The sequence below is a fragment of the Sitophilus oryzae genome, unplaced genomic scaffold (assembly GCF_002938485.1).
Source record: "Sitophilus oryzae breed Bouriz unplaced genomic scaffold, Soryzae_2.0 scaffold_1639_pilon_pilon, whole genome shotgun sequence".
Lineage (NCBI taxonomy): Eukaryota > Metazoa > Arthropoda > Insecta > Coleoptera > Curculionidae > Sitophilus > Sitophilus oryzae.
Window position 1 is genome coordinate 1,562,825 of NW_022146324.1, and position 27,910 is coordinate 1,590,734.

Here is a 27,910-nt window from a genome sequence, read left to right on the forward strand (position 1 = left end):
CACCCCCTTAGAATTCGAGTTTCGAAAAATCCCTTCTTATCGAACCTCTACACCCTAAAGTCAATTTGTTTTCCAAAAATCAGCTCTTTACGTCAAGCGCTTTAAGCCGGATCGTAATTAATCAATGACCAGATTTTTTGAAACACCCTGTATACATTTTTAAAAAATCTTAAAATATGTAAAAAAACAAAATAAAATATACGTGTTTAAGCGTTTTTTCGGAAACTTGGCCGTTTTTTAAATAAAAAATATTGTAATATTTGAGGGGTGGTTTCACCCTCTTGGAACTGGAATTTCGAAAAATCCCTTCTTATCGAAACTCTACACCCTAGAATCAACCTGTATGCCAAAATTGGACTACTTACTTCTTGGAGTGGTTTGAGCAGGATCGTGATTAATCAGTATGTCAGTCACTTAAGGATTTTATATATTAGTATAGATATTTATTTATAAATATTATTCTATTATTATGTTAATTAAAAAAAATCTTTGCGAGCCCAGTTTTTTGTGCCTTTTATACTTTTTTAAAAACCTGTACACGCTCCTTCCTCCAGTAAAAGAGCTTCCATTATATAACCGTTGATTCAAGAAATAAGAAGATGCGTCACCTTATGGGCGATTTCGTGGCGCAAAACCTGTCCGAGATGTAGCTGGCGTTGCTGTTTGCCTGTCCGAGATTTAGTTCAGCTCTGCGCCGCAGCGCGCTGATTATCGTTTACAGAGCAACGATTAAAGAATACTGTACCGTAGTTTTGCTTTCAGTCGACAGAATAAGTGGTTTCCGGATACATTTTTGCCAGAACTACTGATAAATCCATACATTTACGGATTTTGGGTAGAGTACGTTAAGAATACGGATTTTCTATCGTTAAACAAATTAATATATCTAATATTATATGATTAAACAAAGAACGGCACCAGAGAAAAGAAGATCGATGTAATCTCATATGTAAAATATTATGGTAAATGTCAATAATCGTCATTTCCAAGCCAACTTAACGACTTTTTTCGATAATAAATTTCTACAACCTAACCGCGGATTTTTCATCCAAAGATATTTGTGTCAAATGTATTCCAGATTTTACACATTTTAATATCGCACCACTGTCGCTTTCAGTTCCACACCGTCTTTGACATACCTTCTCTAGCCGAATTAGAGAAAATGAGTGTTTTATGCGTTGGTCGCAGAACGAGTAGAGGCTCCACCGTACAGCACTTGAGACGTAAGGGGAACTCAAATCAGCCTTGTCACGAAGTTGCCCATTAGGTTGCATAGCTTCCCAATTCTTTCAATCAACTGCATTGGCGTAACTACAGGGGTAGATGGCTACCCAATATGGTGCCGCCTCCCCGCTCAGTTGGCACTAAGTAGGCGTGGCAGAACTAGCCAAGCGAGTCAAAATCAACCAATTAATCATTGGCATAACTACAGGGGTGCCCCTCCCCCCATGTACTGCTGGGCACCCCCCAGAGGAATCCTGAATTATGACTTTTGGCTATGTATTAATTTTTATTTGCTTGTGATGCAGTAAAAATGACGCTTTCTAGTTTTGTTTAGTTAATATTATTTTGTTGTGTTCAAAAAATGTGTTAATTTTTATTTTTTTAGAAAATTTGTAGGTATTTAAGTAATCTACGGGAACACGGTTTGATGACCAAGTCTCTGACATTTATTGATAGAGAAATTCATGTAAACATTTTATTCAAAAAATGCGTTTTTTTAAATTGTTTTTCATTTTTAAAAAAACAAATATATAGTTGTAGTAAATCTCCAACTTTATTTTTCATATTTCCAAATGAAACTCGTTGAAAACTCGAACATTAATTAATTTCAGAAATTCGCTGAAAACTTTATGACGTAAAAACCATAAAAAACGAATTACACTAGATTGTTTTCTTAACCTGCTTGATGTTTTTCATAACTGCTCGGATTCGAATAACTCGTAAATCTTCCTCTTGTCATAAACTTCATTTAATCTACGCAATTACCGTATTTTAGGAGCGCTCGCCGTATTTAAATTCCGTAAATCCGTCAAATTATCCGATGGAATATGTTCGGATATAGATGTTTGGTCCTGTGGATATCGTGTGGGGTGGAGGTATGTGAAACGAATAGTCTCTGACATTCTCTTCAAAAGTTTTTCTCTTGTCGGGGCCTGGCTCCTCGTTGGTCAGTTTTTCTTTCTTCTGTAAAGGAACTCGCTCCAATTCGTCCTCGCTACTGGCATAGACTTGATTCTCGTGAGAGCCGCACGAGTTCTGGATCTTTTTCATGTTGTTCAGGTTTTCCAGAACGTCCGTGACTTGTCTTTCGATGGTTTCTTCGGTTTTCTGTAAAACGCCAGAATAAGTGCGGTTATAAAACTAAATCTGGACTACAGTATGTCCCCGGATTGTCTTTACAAGAGGAAAAACATTTTTTTTATTAACATTTTTAAAAAAAATGCGTTGTTAATAAAAAAAATTTGATTGTTTTAAATTGTTTAATCCCGTTTATACTTTTAGAGAAAATTAGAAAAAAAAACAAAAAAATTTAGTAGAATTTTTCCAAGCCATAAAAATCAAATCGCTATGGTAATATAATAATGTATTTCGTTTTCATGCTATAATAGATTATAATTGATAGACTCTTAATTAACGTCATAGTTTTTGCGTTTAAAAATGTTAAAGAAACTAAAAATTTATTTAATGCAATATTACAGAAAGGGTGATAACCCTGTGATAATAGTTCGGAAAATGTGATACTTAAATATCAGCCATAGATAAATGAAACAAGTTTAGATTGGAAAGTACCCATAAGGACAATGTAAACAGTATTTGGCGCTATTCTTGCAACGGTCACAACCCAAAGCTTTTAAAAATTTTGGAGCGGTTCGGCTTTTTCCGGACTTATATCGCCAAATATTATTTATTCAAATTTATTATTATTTTCTTTTAATTTTATAAATAAAATACAATACAGTGTGTTGCATACAAGAAACTTTATTTTATATAAGGACATGTATGAAATACCTATGAAACATTGCAAACCGACGTTATGCCACGATCCACGATGGTTTTTGCAGTTCACAGTTCACAGCACAGCTTTTTAAGTTTTTAATGCCACTTTTTCACAATTATCACGTGTTTGAGTAAATCAAACTTAAATAATTAAACTCACAAGATAGCAATAATTACTTTGAAAATGGACGCTTTAAACACTTTTCGGAATTTTTTCAATGAGAGCGGTTTAGATTTTGAAAGATTTTATAATTTTTGAAGATTCTGACTTTGACAAGAGATATGGACAAGAGTTCTTAGCAACCGCTATAGCAGCGCCAGATCGCGTACAACGGTCGGGACCCAAAATTAATTTCGCGACCTAAAATTTTGACGGGCATTCCAATCTAAATTTATTTCCTTTATCTATGAATATCAGCAACAACTATGTTAAAACCATCCACCAAAGAATGAAATTGAAATTATATTACCATAGTAAACGCGTTTTGATTTTTAGGACTTCTAGTCTACTATTTTTCATGTTTTTTCTAATTTTCTCTAAAAGGGTATGAAAATTTGGAAAAGTATAAACGGGATTGGGATTAACCATTTTAGAACAAGTAAATTTATTATGAGGAATGCACTTTACTTTTAATAAAAAATATTTTCCTCTTGTAAAGACAATCCGGGGACATACTGTAGACAAAGTAATAATAATAATCATAGACATGTAAAGCAAACAACAAATCATTCGGTAACCGTCTCCACAGACAGCCAATTTTTGCGCTAAAGGCCCTCGATTCCACGCTGTTCTACGGAGGTTAATTATACTACTATAGGACTAGTCTGGGTCTATCTAGTCATTCTAATAAATAAGACAAAACTGGAAATAGTAGAAAATATATATATTTCGGACAACTAATACAGCTGTCGCATCGATCATCGATACTCCTCAATCATAAGACATATATATGATAATGCCACGGCAAACGTCAGAATATCGACAAATCAATGCACAGATAAATTCAATATCGATCGAGGGGTAAGACAAGGCGACACACTGTCCCCTAAACTATTCGTTGCTGTGCTAGAAAGTATGCTAAAAATGATAAACTGGGATTCAACAGGAATTAACATCGATGGCAAATTGATAAATCATCTCTGTTTTGCAGATGACATTATTTTAATAACAGACAACATACAGGAGGCACAGAATATGCTGGATATGCTGAATGATGCTTCAGAAAAAGTCGGTTTAAAAATTAACTTATCAAAGACACAATACATGACAAACCTAGTACTAAGTGGAAATTTAAACATTAATAACATACCTTTGGAACAAGTGCATATATATAAATACTTAGGGCATGAGATCGGTATTAGAAGGGATAATCAGACCCACGAAATTCTACGAAGAATAGGTTTGTCGTGGGCGGCATTTGGCAAACTAAGGCATATACTGAGATCTGATATTCCCATATGTTTAAGAAGAAAGATCTTTAACCAGTGTGTCTTGCCTGTCCTCACGTATGGAGCTGAAACGCTTACTTTGACAAAAAAGAACATACATAGAATACAGGTCATGCAACGGAAAATGGAAAGGTCTATGTTGGGAGTTACACTCAGAGATAAAATACCCAATCATACAATACGAAACCGAACAGGAGTAAGAGATGCGGTGATATCTGTCTTACATCTTAAATGGAATTGGGCAGGACATGTGGCTAGGGTGACAGATGGACGGTGGACAAAGAGACTTGTGGAATGGAGACCGAGACACGAGGCCTATAGAAGCAGAGGACGACCTCCTAGTCGATGGACAGATGACATTAAGAGGGTGGCTGGAAACTGGATTCAAGTGGCACAAAATAGAAGGAAATGGCTAGAGTTAAGGGAGGCTTTTGTTCAGCAGTGGACGGTATAAGCTAAATGATGATGATGATGATGATACACAGCTGGGGATCTCTAACACCAGAAATCAACCGAAGAATTAAGTTAGCATGGAGTACTTATAGCTTATAGAAGAATACTTTATCTAAAAAAAACATTCGACCAATGAGTACTACCGGTCATGACCTATGCGTGCGAAACCTAGACACTTAAAACGGATATTATAAGTAAAGTGCAGGTGGCACAACGCTCAATGAAACGAAATATGCTGGGAATAACCCAAAGACATTATAAAGATAGACCGAACATCTCATTCATAAGTACTCGTTGGTAGTGTATCAAACATTCCAATATGTCAAACAAGGACAGAAGAGACAGAGAAGTCTAAAATTTCCGACCCCGGCAACTAGGCCCATTTGGATTGTTCTAATGGCCAGTGGCGTATCGTTTTTTGAAACGAATTTAATTAGTAAAGTAAAAGTAAAGTAATTAGTAAAATTTTTACTCCATATTAATATACTACATTAACACTTTTTCGTCAGATGAGTTTTGTTATAAAGTCTAATATAATAATACAATTAATATCCCACATATACTTATGTTGAACCGTTAGTAGTTTTCGAAAATCGCTCCAACGTCGATTTTTGATTTAAACTTTCAGTTACTTCTATATAAACTTTCAGTTACTTTTGAATATTTACAGGGTGACTCAGGCTTCCGAAACAGTTCTATATTAGGTTTGTGGTTGGTGACTTTTCTTTCAATTTTTTTTCAGAATATCGACAATTGCATTTAGGCATATTTTAGACATTTTTGTAAACATAGGTGGCCGGAATATATTTTCAAACCAAAGTTGTAGATTTGTCATTAAATTTCCATTCCAGAAATACCTAGGGTTGCCACTTGTCCTTTTTAGAAAAAGGACAGTCCTTTTTTGGAATAACTTGCCCTTTAGACTTTTATTGACTTAAAAAGTCAATTTTATTTACGCATTTTCCCTAAGAAAATTACCTACAGCAAACAGAAATATTCTTTTCGCCCAAATTTAATTAGGAATGTTATAAAACTTAACTTATAAATAAATTTTTCTTGTTTAGAATAGGCAACATTATTTAGAACTTCCCGTTTAATCTCAAAGATCGTTTAGGTTTTAGTTTTACCTTTTTTTATCTTAAAAAGAACTTTTCAAAATTAGTACCTAATTAGTAACGATTTAGTTAGTTCGCAATCGATAGCTGCCTGTGAAGTACTGTGTAATAGTTGTTTAGTCTTGTATTATTAATAACTTCCTATACCTAAAATCAATATTTAATGAGAAAATTGTGTTTTTTTTGAAAATATAAGACAAGATTTGACTTTCGGTCTTCTTCTTGTATTATGATGGTTCGGATACGAGGCAATTGCCTTTTAGTCTCGCAATAGAAGGCATTTATCATTAAAAGTATAAAATCTGTGTGCTACAGTATGGACTGTCGCAGAATAATGAATACCTATTACGTTTATTTACAAATCCATTACTTTTAAAGGTAGCTTCATCAGATAATCAAATTTTAGTTAAATGTCCTAATCTTCATGAACTGTATTAAGCATATGTATTGCGGTTTGAATCACCCTGTATGTTGACAAAAATATTTTGAAAATGTGTGTTACAATGGCCCCCATCTTATGTAAAAAATTGAAATAAAAATCACAAACCAAAAACGTAATAGGTAAAAAGCTTTTTTGGAGGCCTGGGTCACTCTCTATATAGGTATGTATAAAACTAGTGCCTAAGAATTATTTACAGTTCGTCCCATTCTAAAAAAAGATAAACACACCGTACAAATAACTCTAGAAAGATGTATTTGTACGGTGGTAAAAAATTGTCTAAATAAGGCCGAAGGGGCAGATATAATAAAGCAATAAAATGAAAAAAAGGTCTGGTAAAACACCTTTGTTTATTTGTTAATTTGTTAAGCAAAATTCCTTTAGAATATCGTATATAATGACCAAAATAGGACGCAATTTTAAGAAAAAAATGTCACTTTCTGGCTTATAATAAAATTTCATATGTAACGTTTATATTCAAATTTGTTATGATCTACAACAGTTAGGTAGTAATTGAGACGAATTATAATTCAATTACCGGCTACTACGTTCTTGTTTTAATAGATCAAAATTCAACAAATATAATTAGAAATTATTTTAATTGTGAGAGGCTCCCTTGTGCTACCTGTGAAAAGACAAATTCGGGTAATTTGAGCTTATTTGTCCACACATTTGACACTGTCGTACCATATTGAAAATTCGCAGATTCAAAAGTACATTAAACAAAAACAAAAACTACTGAAAAACACTGAAAAGTTCACTTCGGACTTGATTCCGACTTCAAACACACCGTAAGCTAAACCAAAGGCTAAAGGTAATACCACAGATAACACATAATCCAGATGGCTCCTTACGTGTTAAAAATTGTCACCCTAATTTCACTCCAATTTGGAAAAATATTGGAGTGACATTTGAATAATCTGAAATTTTTAGATTTCTTTTCTCACTTTTTTGGGAGGTTTTGCTTTCTCTTGCACAGATGTCGCTTGCACTTCAGTTGCGTGGTTGCCAAACGTTATATCGAAATATATTTCATTTCATTATGAATATATAAAATTAAAGGTACTATACCAAATTAAAAATTATGTAATTTATAAACATGAAATAGATATGTTAAATTAATATATAAATATTTAACTTAATACGTTCATTATTATTTTATTAATCTATCGTCACACGTCAATTACCAGTTCCCTAATTACGAAAAGTTTCATATGACATTAACCTCAAAAATGATCTTTGAAAACAAACAACAACAAACAGAGCAACAAATGAACAAATAACTACATAATGACTGATAATGATAAGTGATTATTATTATCACTTTAATGATATGAAGGCTGATGAAGGTAATTATAAACATTATTTTGAGTTTGTTTAATAAAATATAGGATACAATATAACTAAGCAAATTCAAACAGTTTTAGACAACCAATACAAGATTTAGAACTTGACATCGTGATAAACAAATTGTACATTCAGGAACTCGTTTAAATATTATAGGTAAGTAATATTTTCACAAAACTAAACATTTTAGCATAAAATCACAGGTAATATATAGAATATTACCTATGATAAAATGTTTAATAATATAATAAAATAATTATGTGTTATCTGTGGTAATACGCTATAACGGACCATGGGCCGTCGCGAGGGGTGGTGGGACGGACGGCTCATTTCATTCTGGAAGACTAGGAGCGACGTTGCCAATATTTCTAGACGTTTCAGCACATTAAACAGTAAACATGTCCTTTAATAGTAACGCATATATCCTCTGGTTAATAACATATTATTACGCATGCTTCTTTAAAAATACACTATTCATTTAATTAAGAAATTGAGATTTATTGATATCCGGTGAAGGTTTTAAAGTCACCTTTTCTGCAAATCAAACTAAGTAGATAGGCGCAAATTTGATATGTGGCAATGTCGCCTTCTCTATCTCAGTTGGTTTTTACAGTACGTAGTCAACCTCCGAATGTTTGATCGGGTTAAAATGCATAATGTGATATCTGTTCTTCCTAAATCTATGGAATAACCGTAAAAGAATAGAGTGGGTACCAAAGTATAGGACTAAGGTAATAGATATCATCCACAGAATCAAATCTCTCAAATGGCAATGAGCAGGACACCTGGCAAGAAGGACGACAACAGATGGACCACAAAAATACAGCACGGTACCCACGAGGAATTAAGAGACCTGGAAGAAGACAAACCTGAGATGGGACCATGATATTAGGAAATTAGCAGGGACAACTTGGGCTCGCATAGACAATAATAGACAACAATAGGCCCAACTACAAAGAGAGTATATTAATATGTGAGGGAGGCTACACAATAATTGGAAATGGTTGAATAAGCTGGGAATGATGATGATGGCATAACTTCAACTTTGTGATATTTTTGAATATATAATTTGTCTGATCAGATTTGATTTTATTAAAACCTTCTTGCCTACCTTAACAGCTAGTTTTCTCCTTTGAGATGCATATATTAACCACAGTAAATATAAAAACATGATCATGGTCGCTCCGAGTAATGCCGAAACTTGCGTGGACCTGCTGGAGATAGCGTGGTATAGACCAATGGCAACGATGAACAGTACCACACCCACTGCAAGATAGCGTCCAGTTTTCTTACGTTCTTCATCCTGGAAATAAAAAAACTCTGATTAATTATTAGTCAACTGAAATAATATTGTTTTAAATTGGTAGACAATATAATGAATTAAGAAGATATCTTCTTGGATTGATATTTTTTTAAGTTTTGATCACATGTATCACTGTTTGATGATTAATTTATTTTTATTAGTTTAGATTATACTGTTTGGCTATTCGCCTGATCTTTTCTGGTGATAGTTTCAATATTGATTAAATTTAAGACAACGTCAGTCCAGGGTGCGTCTCAAAAGTGGCTCACCCCTATAACATTTTTTATTTTTTCAGATAAAAAACGAGATTTGGAATGTTTGTATATGACATAAATTAGGATTGATTGACGTATTCAATTGTTTTTCTTCACTTCCTGTTTCACCGGAAATTACTCAACTTTTGATTTTTAAATGACACCGGCCTTCGATAGAAAATGACATTCTGAATAGAATGACATATCATATGTCAACTTTTGAGATTCTCGCTTAATAAAAAATTGTATTTTAAAATTCGATCCAGAGAGTGCCATGGCTATGTTAAAAACACTAATTCTTAATCAAGGAGCCGCACGGTGGAAAGACACAATATAAAATGTTGGACATTGACTTAAAAATAAAATTTTAAATTAAATAATTTTGGTAGAAGATTTTAATTACTTAAAGTCCAGACCGTTATATTTTATCCAACTCAAAAAAATATTTTTAATTATATGTCTGTTTGAAAAGTTTCAAATGAAGATATTACGCTGACTTAATTATGGTATTCATTTCTTGTGAAACAACCTAGTTTTATAAAAAGTGGCAAAGACTTTAATAATTTTTTTAACCATACATATATTAGTGCAAACGATTGTTTTCACTTTAAAATAAAAGATATATATAGTCACAAAAGTTTGGGAGAACAATTATTGTATATAAGAGACACATAAACATTTTTTTGCTACTAAATACTAGATTTAGTAGCAAAAAAATATGTATGTAGAAAAATAAAAAAAATGGCCAAAGTTTGGTCATTACTTTATATATGTCACAAGGTAGATTAAGCCTTTCTAATAACGAAACTAATTTAATATCTTGCCCCAGCTTGCCCCCCTCTAAAAATTTCCATTTAATATATTACTAATACATGCTATACTAAAATCAAAAACCTTTTCATTTCCAATAAATCAAATTATCTTTATCAAGAGTCAAATTATCTTTATTTTCTTATAAATTTATTAATATTTAATTATTAATTGGATAAATACAAAATGACGCTTAAATCAAAAACAGATACAGGGTGCTACAAATATATGGAAAACTTATAAACTATTGGAAAAAGAAAAAGGGTTAAAGTGCAGCGTTGAGCTTTTTTGTTTGTGTTAAAAATATTCTAGTGCGTAGATTTACTGTTATATTCTTTGCTTATAATAAAGTTAGTGTACAGGGTGTCCCACTAAGAATAGCTCTCGGCTATATCTCGGAAAGTATTAGCCGTGAGGCCTGCGGAAAAAAATATTCATAACTAAAGAGGCTATGAGAAATTGCTGGAAATTATTTTCAAGTTTGTAGAATGGCCGCTAGAGGGTGCAACTGCTATAGAAAAATAAGAAAATGGAGTTTTTACACAATTTTGCCTAGATAAGTGGTACTATAAATAATAGCTTCATAATCTTCAGTAAATTCTGAATATTATTTGTTAGAACCATTTTCCCCTACCTACCAAAATAAAGTGGTGGGGGAAGGTTAGATCTGTTTTTATTTAAATATTAATAACTCCGGACTGAATGGACAGAATCCAACTAACGGGGGCTCGTTTAAAAGAGCGTTTCTTACTCTATATTATACCATATAAACAATAATAGTAAGCTTTTGAACGTAGACGCTAGGGGGCGCTGTCTTACAATTTAACAAACATTGCGCGTTTTTTCAAAAAAATTAAATGCGATGGTATATGTAATTTTAGCTGACAGTAAGAGTAACGAAAGCTTAAAAAATCAGTGAAAACCGCATTTTCATATCTTCTTTCAAACCGAAGATATTAGCAAAATTATATTAAATAGGAAAATATAAGCAGTGTACCATATACACATAAATATACACATAAATATATGCGTCATATTTTTATAATACGGTATCAGTAGTCCTAGATTTCAGTGGTAAAATCTAAAGATATTTGTTTTTAAAAGAATCAAAACTAAAACATTTCACGACAGTTTGGCAAAGTTTATTAGCATTTAAAAATTCTAAGATTTTTCCAAAACATACTATATTTTAGGTCACCCTGTAGATGGTTTGTAATGAGTCAACCACTTTCTTTCATTAAAATTTAAAATTGTTCTGTTTATACATTATTACGGTATATAAAAATCATTTTTTCGTCCTTTGGATTAAAAGTGTTGAGAAGAAAACCTCATGTCCAACCGCTCCCATAAGCTCGTTCCACTGTGAGCCGTGGTAAAATAGATTTGATAGTCTAATGTTTTTAGTGTCTTGTCCTGGCCAGTTAGAATATGCTCAAATCCTATTTTTAATCATATCTCAATTTTTTCAAATGGAACGAGAGTGGCTCATTACCATATTTGGGAAAAGCAATACAATAATTTGATACCACACACTTGGTATTTCGAGTCAAATTTGCCGCAATTATAATTTCAACTAAACCATATGTGAAAATGTCAAAAGTTGACATATGATATGTCATTCTATTCTGAGTGTTATTTTCTATCGAATAAAGTAAAAAAAAATACCGAGGGTGCCATTTAAAAATTAAAAGCTGTAGTAATTTCCGGTGAAACAGGAAGTGATCGAAAACAATTGAATACGTCAATCAATCTTAATTTATATCATATACTAAGATACCAAATATCGTTCTTTTAACTGGAAAAATAAAAAAGTTATAGGGGTCAGCCACTTTTGAGACGCACCCGGTATTTCATAACTTAAATAACTTTGGTATGACTTAATTGTGTTCTATGAACGGATCTGCATTGTAAAGAGGCAATACGATGAAGTAGAGATGCAAAACTGACATGTGCATTTTTAACAAATCGCTGTAACTCTTTTGCTATGGAAAACTTTATATTTTTATGAAAACATTTCCAAAGCACCTTTTTACTTAGAATTTAGTGGTTTAAGTATAATTTCCCAAGTAGCATTTTCATGACTTGCGACCACATGTTTACTAAACACAACGTTGGATTAGTTACAAAAAATAGTTAGCTCCCTACCTTAGGTATTAAAATAAATTTAAACGTTTTTATAACGTTGTGCCGACGTTGGACTAGTACTACAGCAAAGTAGAAGCTTCTGCGACGTCGAATAAACGTTGTCTTGTAACCTTTTTTGCTTAAGTGATCTTTAGGTGATTCGGACAACGTAGTTACAACGTTGGACAATATAGAGTTTTCCGACGTCAGTTTTCAAACGTCGTCTGTTTTACTAATTCCAACGTTGTTTAGATTTCCTTATTCTTACGTTGGTAGGACGTCGAGTCACTACCTTTTTGCAACTGTACTTTGTAACTGTATTGAACCATAACCTTAAATCTTAAATTTTCACTTCATTGTTCTGTTCAGTCAGACAGTTCAGTGCTGTTTTTGTTTTTATAAAAAAAAACTTAATTAAAATGGGACATAAGAAAGGTACATATAAAACTAAATTTAAATATACATCGACATATATTACCGATAGTTTATCCACTCCCTCGTTTATTTAGATTATAGAGGGCGGCACAAGCTAGACTTTAGGATGACTAAATTAGGCAATCTTGCGACTAGTATACTACCTGTTAAGGCCGAACTGCGACTTTATTAGTCCAGTATGCGACTACTCGAACTACTCCATCTTAATCTCCAAAACAACAAAGTGAAAGCCGCCATGTTGTTAAATAAGAAAATGTTTCGTTCCTAAAATAGCAATTCCTACTTTTTGAATGCATTAACTTGAAATATTTGACCCTAAAAAACACGCGGAAACAATTTTTTCGACTGCGAATAAATTATTCTCATTTTACTAAAAAAAAATTCAAGAAAATTTTTAAAACTTCTTTAATTTTAAAGCCCATTAGTATTTTTCAAAGTAGAAACAATACATTTATCAATAAAGTTGTTTGCGTTTAACTTTTTTGCCTTGGGTAAAGAGTTATAGAGTCGGTTAAAGTGTTTCAATAATTATGATCTTCAAACATCCTCCACACTTAAATACTTTTGTTTTGTTTTCCTTCACTGCCATCTGACATATGTCTCTAACTAAATCATAAAAAAAATAGTTTTACTATAATTATCCCAATTTAGGATAAAACGCGACTTAGACGCCATATTAGTTTTGTATTTCTGTAAATTATAGGATTTTAAACAACGTTGCAGTTTGTACTAAATTAGGCTTCTAGCCAACGTCGGTATCCAACGTCGTTTCGACCCAAAAATTATTCTCCAAACTAGTGCAGACTAGGGTTGGCACAAGGTTGTGCCGACGTTGCGCCCCGACGTTTGGTCGCGTGACACAACGTTGTCCCGACGTCCAAATGCTGCTTGGGTTTATTAAAATTAATAATCTACGACTTATCAACAGAAAAATGTATTTTTTCTATGGGACACACTGTATATTTTTAATTTATTGAAAAGAACTTAAAATTACCTTTCCCAAAATGTAGACTTTCCCATACTTGATATTTTGTTCTATTCCTCTTTGAGATATAGAGTTTTTAAAACTTCGCCTACTTTGAATAAGGATCGTAATTTAGGGATCTTTAAAGCCTACTAGTTAAAAGTGGCGAACTTTTAAAAATACAGTATTTCGAAGGGGACTCGAACAAAATATCGAGTGTGTTATATTTTTGGAAAGGTAATTTTATCTCCTTTTTGGTGAATTAAAAATATACAGGGTATCCAAATAAAAAATTAAATTTTCTGTTAACTCTGATAAGTAAATCCTAAATTGAAGAGTGGAAGTACCAAAGGGGGTAAGTGCCAATTTTTTCAATATTCTATCTATCTATCTATCGTATGGCTAAACATCACAACAAAACACGCAATCATAATCATTGTACAGGGTGGCTCGAATTCGACGCTCATCATTGGGATTTCGGAAACCGTAAGAGATACAGGATCGGTTAAATGAAGGCAAAGTTGCGCAATTTGATGCTCAACAAAATGCTGTATTGCATTTTGAAAAATTCCGAATACTTCCGAATATATTAAAAACGGAATTTTCAATTTTGTTTTCTATTGTTTCCTGGGTTTATTTGTTAAGATAACTTAAAATGAAAAACACATTTTCATGGCCACTTTTTCTGCTCTATAACTCTGTGTGATTAAATATTGACTCTGACGTTCTGGCTTCTGGCGACCATCATCAACTTAATTTTTTTAAATACGGACCTGACTTTTTTTTCAATTAAATTAAATCCTTTCATCACTCTTAAAACACTATATATAGTCACTTTGATATTTGCCGATGTTTCGTACAGAAAATTCCATCACCAGAATATTTTACGCAAAAAAAAATAAAAATGCAATACGGCATTTTGTTGAGCATCAATTGTGCAACTTTGTCTCCATTTAACCGATCCTGTATCTCTTACGGTTTCCGAAATCCCAATAATTAGCGCCGAATTCGAGCCACCCTGTACACTTAGTTATTACAATTATTACATATTTTTTAATATTCTTAGTTCTGTCAGTGTTACTAATATTAATTTATTAAAATCAAGCCTGTATATGGGTACTCTTTAACGTTTCTTAAAATTTAATATGGAGTCCTAATATAGTGTCGATATGGCATTACGACAGTAGTCATCAAATCCACCTCATGATATTAAAAAATAGGAAGTGACACCACTGCCGGCGCCAGCGCCGGCTTCCAAAATTGGGGAGCACAGATGCCGGCTCCGGAAATAAAAATGCCAACAACTTACCCCAGAGACTAACCAACGCTAAACAAATGTAAATTAGTAAAAACCAAACCAACCCCACCAAATAGCTAACCTAACCAACGCAATCAACCCCACCAAATAACCAACTTAACCAACGCAACTAACCCCACGAAATAATCAATGTAACCTATGTATACCTATGTATATGATAAAAATCTTAACAAACTTTAATATTAGTAAGATTTTAATGTTAAATATTTAGTAAAATAAAATTTAATGTTGTATCTAGAATCTAGACATTAAAAATTAAATTTAAAAATCATTATATTATTCATTTAAATATAATTATAAAAATAAATAAAATGAGTATATCGAAAATAAGTTAACAATACATTTTTAGGGCAAAAACATGGGCAATTGCAGCTAATAGAGAAGACTTGATTGAAGATATAAATAAGACCCACAAGTACAGGTTGTGATCTGTTCACTTTGAATTTAAAATGTTTACCAATTCACTTTGTAACCGTATAAAATACAATGCGGTAGGTACCTACTTTGTTTCCTGCCATGAAAAAAATAGAAGTTTCTCAAAAAAAATTGTGGATTTATTAATTTGTGAAATTTGAATATTAATAAAATTTGCTACGCCCATTGATGGGCATAATTTGTACGTAGCCTCTTTATATTGTTCAATAAATATTTTATTGGTATTTTTTTAATTCTTGTTTGTAACTCCTGGCATGTTTTTGTTAGTTGCATGTTTTTTAATTTTAATTGTCTATTCTCTACAGTAAAATATTTAATTGATTTTTTCATTTTTACTTTTCGAGAACTATACGCGGTTAACGATTCATTTGTTTGGACAAAAGTATTGTAAATAAAATTCAGTTTCAGTCAATTACAGTATTTTTTTAATACAACCCTGTCGTATTTTCTGAGAAATTTTTTAATACGTTTTAATCCGGCCCTGACTAGGAAACGATAATGGCGCCGACAAGGTCAAATTTTATAGAAATTTTAAACAATGGAATCTGAGTAGAGTTGGCGTGCCGATTGTTTTATGTGCCGTGCTAGAAGTCCCCATTTGTCCGATGTGTGCGTCATCAAAAAAAATCGGCCGCCATCTTGAATTTTGGTACTTTTTGCGAAAATGTAAATAACTCGAAAACGGTTTGTTATAGCGAAAAACTCGAAGAGGTAAAAATTAAAGAGAATAAAAAACTCTATTAGAATCAATAAAAAATAGTTTACCATCCTTACGCAATGACGTACAAAAAAATTTTGAAAATCGAGCAATTTTTAAAAGGAATCACCAAAATGCAAATTACTAATTTTTTAAGCTTATTAACAAATAACATGGATATTTAGCATCAATTCAACTGAAATACAAGCTTTGTGACATTTTCAAGAAATAAAAATATTTCTTGAAAAATTTCTTTTCTTTTTTTTCTTTTATTGGTGGGTTAATAATATTTCAAATTAACAAAAATTGTAAAAGCTATCCTTTACTAAATACATGTGTACTAATAATGTGCGAAAGCAGTCTCCACCTTGTCCCGGTCGGGGCTATTGGCACTTAAACCAAGGTCTTATTGTTACCATTTTGTAAACAACTTGTTTTTAAAAATACAGTGACAGTTTGAAAAATTAGGCTACAGGTTGGAAGAAAAAAATAAAATGTAATGTAAACTGGCGACTTTCAAAACGTTGCATAAATATCCTCATCTGCGACAAATTACATCCGTTTTTTTAGATCCTGCATCACAAAAATCTGAGTTAGTCGAAGCTGGAAATACATTCTTATTTTCATTATATGGTCGACATAGGCTAGCAAAAGATTTAGATCAGTTGAGGTATTTTAAATATAAAGCCCTTACATCTCGTCAGGTACTTATAGTAAAAATGTTGATTTAGCTACCTTACCTCCAACAACTAACGCAGCTGAAAATCATTATTATAGGACCTATTTATAAATGCAGTATTGGCTAAATAACGGAGAAGAGGTAACAGAATGTGGATGGAGTAAAAAAAACGGATACCTTAGTTCTAACAACAATGTCAAACGCAGTGGCACCAGAATTTGTATTGAAAATGATTTACTGTCATTGCAAATCTGGATGTAATAAACTATGTACCATTGCGATAAAAAAAAATAGTACAAGAATTAGTAGTCCCAGATGGAACTCCTGGTCTATAAGGATATTTGAATTATATTGAATTTTTTGGATTTAGCCAACAACACTGTTTTTTTGTTTATCCCTAATGCATCTGCAATGTTCCTTATGGGAACCCCATCCCTTAATCGCGTAAATATAATCGATTTTTACTCTGACGTTAAAGGCATTTTTTAAAAATCACGTGACACTGACACAAGAATATAGACCAGCAGATTAAATCATATTTTGTTGTACTATTTTTTTTTAATCGCAATGGTACATGTTTAAAATCCAATATACCATGTTCATGCTTGTAATGGTATTTCTTGCGAGAACAAACAAATATCGGTCGATGAAGAACAAATCGAATAAAATAGTAAATTTCATTTTTTTTCTAGAGATGACAGTTTGAAAAATTAGGTTACAAGTTGGTAACACATTTTTATTAAAATGGTCATAATTTGAATTATTCATATCATCATTCAGTCATATATTTATATTATAATGTATTTATCATAATGAAAAAGTGTTAAGATCTTAGGTTAAGATCGTAGATGATATTTATGTCAAAAATACATTCGCAAGTAGTTTATTACATTTTATTTTTTTCTTCCAACCTGTAGCCTAATTTTTCATACTGTCACTGTATTTTTAAAAACAAGTTGTTTACAAAATGGTAAGAAAAAGACCTTGGTTTAAGTGCAAATAGCCCCGACCGGAACAAGATGGAGGCTGCTTTCGTACATTATTAGTACACATGTATTTAGTAAAGGATAGCTTTGACAATTTTTGTTAATTTTGAAATATTATTAAACCACCAATAAATATTTCTTGAAAATGTCACAAGAACTGTATTTCAGTTGAATTGATGCTAATTTAAAATATATTAATGATATATCATGGATATAATTTTTTAATTTATATCCATGTTTATTTGTTAATAAGCTTAGGAAAATAGTAATTTACATTTCGGTGATTCCTTTTAAAAATTGCTCGATTTTCAAAAAAATTTTGTACGTCACTGCGTTAGGATAATAAACTATTCTTTGTTGATAGAATTTTTTATTTTCTTTAATTTTTACCTCTTGAAGTTTTTCGCTATAACGCACCGTTTTCGAGTTATTTACATTTTTTCCCAAAAAGTACCAAAATTCAAGATGGCGGCCGATATTTTTTGATGACGCACACATCGGACAAATGATGACTTTTAGTATGTTAATAAGGGTTACTAAGGCTAACTATTTTCAATAGTCGCAGCTTTCTAAAAATTTTTGCAAATTCAAAATTATTTGCACTGGCCTAGTAGGACTGTATCCCTAACTTTTTTTATAATTTCTCTAGAAATATCAAAAAAATTGATATTTTTCAACAATTTTGTTCTTGAAAAAAATAAGCTCAAGACCGTGTTTCCAGGGTGAAAATACACTCCTAATTAAAATTCTTGCACCGACTTAATAGACACCTTGTATAAATAAACGGAAGCAAACATCCAGAAGCGTGAATGATTATTCGATTCCGAAACTCCAAGGAAACATTCTGCAGTAAATTTTCCCCCAAACACCACCATTCATAAAACGAAACTCATTTCGTTTTTATTTATTTAGACAAGACTTTATGGCCCGGAAAACACGGTCGTTAATAAATTTGCCATGTTTCTAATATCTTTGTTACGCCTCGAACCGTTTTAATTGCACTTTCAATTACTCAGATTAACGATATCCGTAGGTTTCCTTTATTTTCTTATGTGATATTGCGATTAAAAACAAGCATGTGCCGCAAATATATCTCGTATTCATATATGGAGGAAATTGCAATTGTGTAATTATACGTAAAAATCTTTCAACTAAAATAGTACTTAAAAAGAGAAACAGACACTGAAAAGCACAATAATACTTCAGAAAAAATTCCGCAGTAGACTCACCAAAAAATCATCTCTGTAGATTCTGAATCCTTGTGCTGCTTTATAAAAGTACTTTAAAAAAAATCAGAAAGCTAAAAAATATAAACGCCCCCCCCCCCATTTTTGAAATTGATTGACGTATTCAATTGTTTTTGGTTACTTCCTGTTACACCGGAAGTCTATAACTTTTGATTTTTAAATGATACCCTCGGTATTTTTTTACTTTACTTGATAGAAAATAACACTCTAAATAGAATGATAATAAATCATATGTCAACTTTTGATATTTTCACATACAGAGTGGCTCACCTCACTCGCCTCGGTTGATTATACGAAAACGGAAAGATGTAGAAACAAAATATTTTATGGGTATATGTGGGGAGGGAATGTGCACAATTTAAAATTATTTTGAAATGTACAGGGTATTTCAGAACTAAGATCCATACCAAAGTTATATTTTTTCTTATGGAACACCCGGTGTTTTATTGCATTTTTGGATTCTTGTGCCCAAAAAAAGGTATTTATTATAAGGCTTAAATATGTTTAAAATCTTTGGTTTTTGAGATATTTAAGGATATTTAAAAATGCATGCTACATTAGAATAGATTATTAACATCCTGTACGGTGTGTCCCATTTTGGTTGAAATCATAGGGTATCTCCGTTATTAGTGAAGCTAGAAGGGTGCGGTTTGCACAAACCTGTCCCACTTTTTCGTCAAACGGAAGATGCTGCAAACAAAATTTTCATAGCCCTCTTCATTTCTGAGCTACAGGGTCTTTTCAAAAATGTTGCAATTTGGGACACCCCCTGTATCTTTGTTATTGTTAAAGGTACCGAGAAGGCGAAAACTTTGTAGAACTTTTTACGTAGAATACAGTGGCGTAGTCTGTTTTTCTACAAAAAAAATATTTTTGAAAATATGAACTAAAGTTATGTTTTTTCAAATAGAACTGTATATTTATAAATCATATGATCTGTCTTGCTACGAACTTCTCAAAAATATATATCACTCTATATTTATTTTCACTATTTACTGCAATATTTAAAATATATCATTTTCTTATTAGTAGGCCGTGATAAATAACAAAAAATCAAAATGGTATTTACTAAAAGAGTCATACACATATTAAAATTTATTTGGGATTGATATATTTTACTCTTGAAATAACTGTTACCACTGAAACTGTGAATATATTTTTCTTTTTTTTATAACGGAATGGGTTTGCAAATATCTAAATCTTGAATTATTAAAGCATTTTTCAGGTGTTCGACATTGTTGTAGTGCCCACGATATATTTCGTATTTCAAAGATCCCCAAAATCAGAAATCGAGAACGGCGAAATCCGGGAATCGAGGAGGCTATCAATATGCGTTCATTGGTTCCAATTCATTAATTTGAAAAATAATAATTTAACAGTATTCTAATATTTCCATATTTATGAGGAGGAATGTTCCCCATCTTGCTGAAAGTATATTTCACGTAAATTAGTTAAAGGAATATCTAAAATTTCCGATACGATAGATTATTCTTACTTATACACGTATTCCAAGATTTACAAATAGCGGTAGAGAGTTAAGTTTCCCTAATATATAAAGAATTTATTAGCGGCTCCCAAAATAAAACAAGAGACAGATAGCAGTATACTTTTAATAATTCTTTAGTTTCTTTTATTATCAATCATGGCCTACTAATAAATATGATCTTTTAATAAAAACTTTTAAATATTGCAGTAAATAGTGAAAATAAATATAGAGTGATATATATTTTTGAGAAGCTTATGGCAAGACAGATTATATGATTTATAAATATACAGGATGTTCCATTTAAAAAAACATAACTTTAGTTCATATTTTCAAAAATATTTTTTTGGTAGAAAAACAGACTACGCCACTGTATTCTACGTGAAAAGTTCTACAATAAACAGTTTTCACCTTTTCGATAGCTTTAACAATAACAGAGATACAGGAAGTGTCCCAAATTGCAAAATTTTCAAAAAGACCCTGTAGCTCGGAAACGAAGAGGGCTATGAAAATTTTGTTTACGGCATCTTCCGTTTGACAAAAAAGTGAGACAGGTTTGTGCAAACCGCACCCTTCTATCTTCACTAAGAACGGAGATACCGTATGATTTCAACCAAAATGGGACACCCTGTACATTGTTTTTCAGAACTAATTCCTGTGCTGACTTTTAAGCCAGAGAAATAAACTTTACTGAAAATTTTGATTCCTTCGTTTAATGTATACAGGGATATCAAAAATTGCTGGTCTTTTCTAAATATTTATTTTACATAAAAACTTCGTTATTTCAAATACAACACCCTGTATTTTTTTAAATAAATCGAAGCAGATTCAAATGCTTTTGAATAAAAAGCGATTTTTCAATAAAATGGCAATCAAGATGGCTGGTGTTGCCATGGCAATTTTCTAGTTAAAGTTAGTAACTCTTTTCAAAATCGACATTAGTTTGTGGATTATCATTTGGATTTATAATAGTTTACTTAAATTTAGCTACAATAATGTAATACTTATTAAACTTCATTATTCATTATTTTATCAAAAAAAATAAAGCAGTATCTGCTGGCGGAACGAATGGATATGTTACTAGTGGATATGTTATTAGTGATTTTATTTTGTGAGGAAAATTCTTCTTGGCCTCAAAAGCCTCTGTTCAAAGATATCCAAATAGGAATCTTCTTGATAAGCGTTCCTTGAAAAAATACTTTTCTATTTCGCAGAGCTATGGTAGTGTGATGGTTTATAAAAAACCTATTCGGCAGAAACCTGTCGTTGGGAGTATAGAAAATGAATTTGCCGTAATTGGCTCTTTTATAGAAAATCCATATATCTACAAGTGATCATAAAATAAACGAGAGAACTACTTCTTCGTTTTTCTTGAAAGAATAATAAATACATATTTAATAAATATTATTTATTAAACTATATTATAGGCAAATTAAATAAAAGTAAACCGCTATACATTTAAATAAAGTCCATAAACTAATTTTGATTTTGAAAATAGCTACTAACTGTCACTAGAAAGTTGACATCCGCCATCTTGGTTCCCATTTTATTGAAAAATGGCTCTTTATTTAAAATCTGAGCTAGATAGGTACAGGAGACCCTAATATAGTTTGAAAGAGCACTTAAATCTGCTTCAATTTATTTAAAAAAAAATACAGGGTGTTGTATTTGAAATAACGAAGTTTTTATGTAAAATAAATATTTAAAATAGACCAGCAATTTTTGATACCCCTGTATACATTAAACAAAGCAATTAAAGTTTTTAGTAAAGTTTATTTCTCTGGCTTATAAGTCAGCACAAGAATTAATTCTGAAAAGCAATGTACAGGGTGTTAATAATCTATTCTATTGTAGCATGCATTTTTAAATATCTTTAAATATCTCAAAAACCAAAGATTTTAAACATATTTAACCCTTATAATAAATATCTTTTTTTGGGCCCAAGAATCCAAAAATGAAATAAAACACAGGGTGTTCCATAAGAAAAATTATAACTTTGGTATGAATCCCAAGTAGCATTTGGACGTTATCTAACGTCGGGTATACGTCGCGTTCAATAAACCCGACGTCGGGTACCAACGTCGGTTCGACCGCCTGACGACCCTTATTTGCACCTAAATGGGGAATACAGATTCGGGTCGCCTCGACGTCGGTATCTGACCTAATAGGGAATGTAATTCTACCAATTACCAACGTCATATTACGTTGGATTTTAGTCACTTAAAATTCGTCGCTAAGCACTGACGTTACGTTTGGTTTCATATTCGCTACCAAGAATACCTAACCAAACTACCTAATTACAAAAACCTAACCAAACTACCTAATTACAAATGGATTCATAATCACTCCTCGAATAGAACTATAAGTGCCTACCTAATTTCATATTATAATTCTGAATCATTAATCCAGACATCAGTTTTGTCAACGGAAGTCACTTTTTTTATATATCTGATTAAAATACTCCGGAAAACAACTAGCGCCTTCAAAAGTAGGTAGATTTATGAAATAAAAATATCTATAAAAAAGTAACTTGCAAAATATTTTTTTTATTTTCTAGCTGGTTTAATCATAAAACTGTACTGTGGTTCCCCCCAAACTCAACCTTATCAATATTATTCTACTAGAAATCGGAATGTGAATATAAATTTTAAAAACAAAAAACGATTTTAAAATGGCTTACAATAGGATACCTGTTAAGAATGGCGGATTTCTGTGTCCGACTTAATATGAACTACCAATATACCAATTCCGACCGGGTCTCCAACATTAGTCGTCTCACACGACCGAAGTCATCAAACCGGACGACCGGCAATCGTATTATGACCACATGACGTATACATATAATTCCAGCATACTCCACGTAACCTCACTTTGCGTATCAGTGATTTGTGGATTTGTGCAACTATATTTTAATTTTTGTTTTCTCTTTAAAACAATGGGCAGCCACTTTTTTAAGATAGTATATACAAAATTTAAAAGAATTGGAACCAGTACCTCACATGTGGGAGGAGGATGGGGTCTGCTGGTTTCCTAAGCTAAAAAATCAAATTAAGATGCACCAGTGTAATGCAGCATCTCTTCCGGATAAAAAGCATTCGTGGGTGGAGGGAAGACATCACTACTACTATTATTATTTTGTAAAAGCCTCGACCTCTTTCTGTAAAATGTAGATGAATGTCTAAATGCCTTTTTAGTGTTTTTTTTTAGGCATAATAAAAAAAATTAAGTTTGTTTACAAAAACTTTTTATTAGGTTATGTTCATGATGTTTATTAGGCCGCAAATGCTACTTAATGGGTTGTATTTACGGACGTAAATAGAGATACGTAAATTAGGTTAAATATATGAACATAAAATACAACAAAATATAATTGGACGTTACTTTAGGGATTATCAGTGAGACGTATCCTATTCGGACAACGGGTAGACGTCGGGCTAGTTCAAGTATAGGTATGTCGTGCAAGCCAACGTTGGAACGACGTTGGGAAATTAATAAAAATGGTACGTTGTTATTTTGTACGTCGACAGATCGTTGGATTTACCGACTCGGATCCAACGACGTCGCTTTTAATAGGAAAGCGATGTCACCAGTCGTATCACCAGCACCCGACCTAAATTTGCACAAAGTCTGACGTCGCTTCAGGTCAGATTTAGTTCGAAGTCAGATAGATGCTACTTGGGATCTTAGTTCTGAAACGCCCTGTATATTTCAAAATAATTTTAAATTGTGTATATTGTCTTCCCACATATACTCATAAAATATTTCGTTTCTACATCTTTCCGTTTTCGTATAATCAACCGAGGCGAATGAGGTGCGCCACCCTGTACGGTTTATTTGAAATTGTAACATGGGATTTATAACGACAATTTGACTCGAAATACCAAGTGTGTGGTACCAAATTATTAATAAAATGTTTTTTTCAAATATGCTAATAAGCCACCCTTGCTCCATTTTAAAAAATTGAGATATGAGTAAAAATACGATTTGGGCATCCTTTAACTGGCCAGGACAACACACGAAAAATAGAAAAACATTAGACGATCAAATCTCTTTTTCCAAGGCTCCTTTATTAAAAATTAATGTTTTAACACAGCCATGGCACTCTAGTACGGTGCTAGATACTTCCATGGCACTCTAGTACGGTGCTAGATACTTCGTACGGTGCCATTTGGAACCAAATTAAGATTCTAAGCAGCACGATTTCTTTATGTAGTAAGAAGTAAGGAAATGAACAAAAATACATTTTTATAATCCATTTATTTTTCTCCTAGAATCCGAAAATTAATTAATATATAGAGTGTGCCATTACAAAAAACACAACTTTGATGTTTAACTTTTTTTGCAGACACCCTGTATTTTGGACACACCTCTATTTTTAAAAAATGATCTAAATTAACCTACATAATGCTCCCAAAATTTCATTTCAATACAAACGGTCGTTCTGCTTGGAGAGCCTTTGCACCCGCGCATAGGAGGCGCCACCCTGTACAGGGATTTCAGAGATATTTAGTGCGATATCTATAAATGTAAGACAAGTACTACTTGGAGAAATCCCTAGAAAGTGCAAAAAACATGATCACAAAAGATCTGAAAGTAATGTAAATATACCGGGTGCGTCTCAAAAGTGGCTCACCCCTATAACTTTTTTTATTGTTCCAGATAAAAAAAAAGAGATTTGGTATTTTAGTATATGATATAAATTAGGATTGATTGACGTATTCAATTGTTTTCGGTCACTTCCTGTTTTGCCGGAAGTAATAATATATATAGCTATAACTTTTGATTTTTAAATGGCACCCGCGGTATTTTTTTACTTTATTCGATAGAAAATGACACTTTAAATCGAATGACATATCACATGTCAACTTTTGACATATTGGTTCAAAAACAAATTGTATTTTAAATTTCAATCTAGAGTGCCATGGCTGTGTTAAAAACGTTAATTCTTAAACAAAAACACAACGCTTTATTGTACAAAAAGCCAAAACAACTTCATCGACAAAGCAAAACAAAAAAGCACAAAAACAAATAGACAAATAAACAAGTAAAAATGTCATACAATACAAATCAATTAAAAAAAAATTTACGTCATAAAATTACAAATAAAATATATATGGATTGTAGAACACAGGCGTATCTAGAAAATGTTACAAAAGAAAAACTGTAAATGGATAAAATAATGTTATATATTATAAAATCAAGAGTTATAAAATATTAAATACTAGACCTTTAACCAGTGTGTGAGATGATCAAAATTTTAAAATTCAAAATTGTTCATGATTAAACATCAACAAAAAAGTCGTTTACCGCATATAGGGCTCTGTCCAGTAAGTATGATTTCAGAGCTTTGCGAAATGCGGGAAAGAATGAAAGTGACTTGATATTCGAAGGCAAATGATTGTACATTTTCTTGGCATTGTACAGTATTGAGCCCTTAGTTCTGAGCTCGGGGTTGGCAGATAAATATCGTGCTCCGCATTCCTAAGTGGATAGTTGTGAGAAGGCCTTTCCGGAATAGAGAATATGTGCTTGCGGATTAAGCAAACGGATTCAAAAATTAATAAGGAAGGAAGAGTCAGTATTTTGAAATTTTTAAAGAAATTCTGGCAGTGAGTTCTACTGTTTAGTCCCAATAAGTATCGAACTGCTCTCTTTTGAAGTTTGAAAATACGATCAAATTTTGTCGCGCAGCAAGTACCCCAGAATGGAAGGGCATAATGAAGATGCGACTCAAAAAGGGCATAATAGACCATTCTAGAGGTTGATGAGTTAAGTTCCTTAGAAACTGATCTTAGCGCAAAACAGGCAGAGCTTAGTTTCTTTGATAAGGCTTCGATGTGCGTCCCATTTTAACAAGTTGTCTACAACAAGTCCTAAGAATCTCACAGAGTCCACGACGTCAATAGTGGTGTTATTAAGTACAAAAGGTTGTATAGTACTTTTATATGACAAAACTTTAGTTTTTGAAAGGTTGAGGCATAGGAGATTAGAATCGCACCAAGATTTAATGGTGCGTAAGTCACTGGATATAGTACTATATAGTGCCGTAACATCTGGGCCGCTCCAAGTGAAACTAGTGTCGTCCGCAAAGAGGCAGATTTTACCGCTAATGTCTAGACTTACAATGTCGTTGATAAACACCAGAAATAAAATAGGGCCAAGTACTGAACCCTGAGGGACACCGCATTCTATAGGCTTACAAGAAGACATAGACGTATCAATCCTCACAAGCTGCCTTCTGTTGCCAAGATAATGAAGGAGCCTTGGAAAAATAGATTTGATCGTCTAATGTTTTTAGGTCTTGTCCTGGCTGATTAAAATATGCCCAAATCGTATTTTTAATCATATCTCAATTTTTTCAAATGAAACGAGGGTGGCTCATTAACATATTTGGAAAAAGCATTTTTTTACGAATAATTTCATACCACACACTTGGTATTTCGAGTCAAATTGTCGTTATGAACCGCATGTTACAATTTCAAATAATGCGAAAATGTCAAAAGTTGACATATGATATGTGATTTTATTCAGAGTGTCATTTTCTATCAAATAAAGCAAATATATACCGAGGGTGCTGTTTAAAAATCAAGAGTTGTAGTCATTTCCGGTAAAACCGGAAGTGACAGAAAACAATTGAATATGTCAATCAATCCTAATTTATTTCATATACTACCACACCAAATCTCGTTGTTTTATCTGAAAAAATAGAAACGTTATAAGGATGAGCCACTTTTGAGACGCACCCAGTATAACTTCATTTATTTACGAATTACAACACTGTCTGTAATTTATTGCATATTTTTTATCTATCTCTCTTATTTTTCTCTCCGCTTTCTTCGTTTTTATTTATTTATTTTTCTGCTTATTCTTCTTTTTTTTTCTTAATATTTTTAAAAATTTCTATTCAAGAAAATGGCTTCACTAAAATGCTGTCAAACAACTATGATGACGATGGATGCTTTGTATGTGAGAAGTATGTGTAGTATGTGTAGAAACAGTGTATGTACATACAATGCATGTGTAGTTGTTACATATATTTAGTGCAAAAAAGTTATAAATTTTTCGTAACTTTCTGATGGTCTTTGGTTTATTTTTATTTACTTATTCTAGTAAAACAAAAAATCTTTAAAACTTATATTTTAGTAGACACTATATTAGACAAGAAAAAGTATACATACTCTGAGTCTACTTTCAACATCGTCTACTGCCACTTCCATAATAAAGTTTTCCTTGAAATCGTCCAACACCACCATTCTTTTAATTTTACTTTTCACCTGTTTAACCGAAACGCGAATCTATGCGATGTTTGTTTGGTCGCTGGCTGGAGAACTTTGATCGGCTGAATCCCTCGGGAACGCTAAAGGCTAACTAA

At 32.3% G+C, this 27,910-nt stretch overlaps 1 protein-coding gene across 1 annotated transcript; it reads right to left on the minus strand.

The window, feature by feature from the left end:
• Nucleotides 1-1,761: 1,761 nt before the first annotated feature.
• LOC115880646 lies at nucleotides 1,762-27,910 on the minus strand. The gene is made up of 3 exons (XM_030897926.1): nucleotides 27,717-27,910; nucleotides 8,915-9,106; nucleotides 1,762-2,331 (listed from the first exon to the last, which is right to left on the minus strand). Exons 1-3 carry the CDS (start codon nucleotides 27,789-27,791, stop codon nucleotides 2,038-2,040), a joined length of 561 nt encoding a protein of 186 aa, XP_030753786.1. The 5' UTR covers nucleotides 27,792-27,910; the 3' UTR covers nucleotides 1,762-2,037.

Coding starts and splice junctions, on each gene's coding strand:
- LOC115880646 (XM_030897926.1), bottom strand. CDS start 27,791: ATGGTGGTGTTGGACGATTTCAAGGAAAACTTTATTATGGAAGTGGCA. Junction 9,107..27,716: donor ATGTTGAAAGTAGACTCAGA/GTATGTATACTT, acceptor TTTTATTTCCAG/GATGAAGAACGTAAGAAAAC. Junction 2,332..8,914: donor GGAGAAAACTAGCTGTTAAG/GTAGGCAAGAAG, acceptor GGCGTTTTACAG/AAAACCGAAGAAACCATCGA.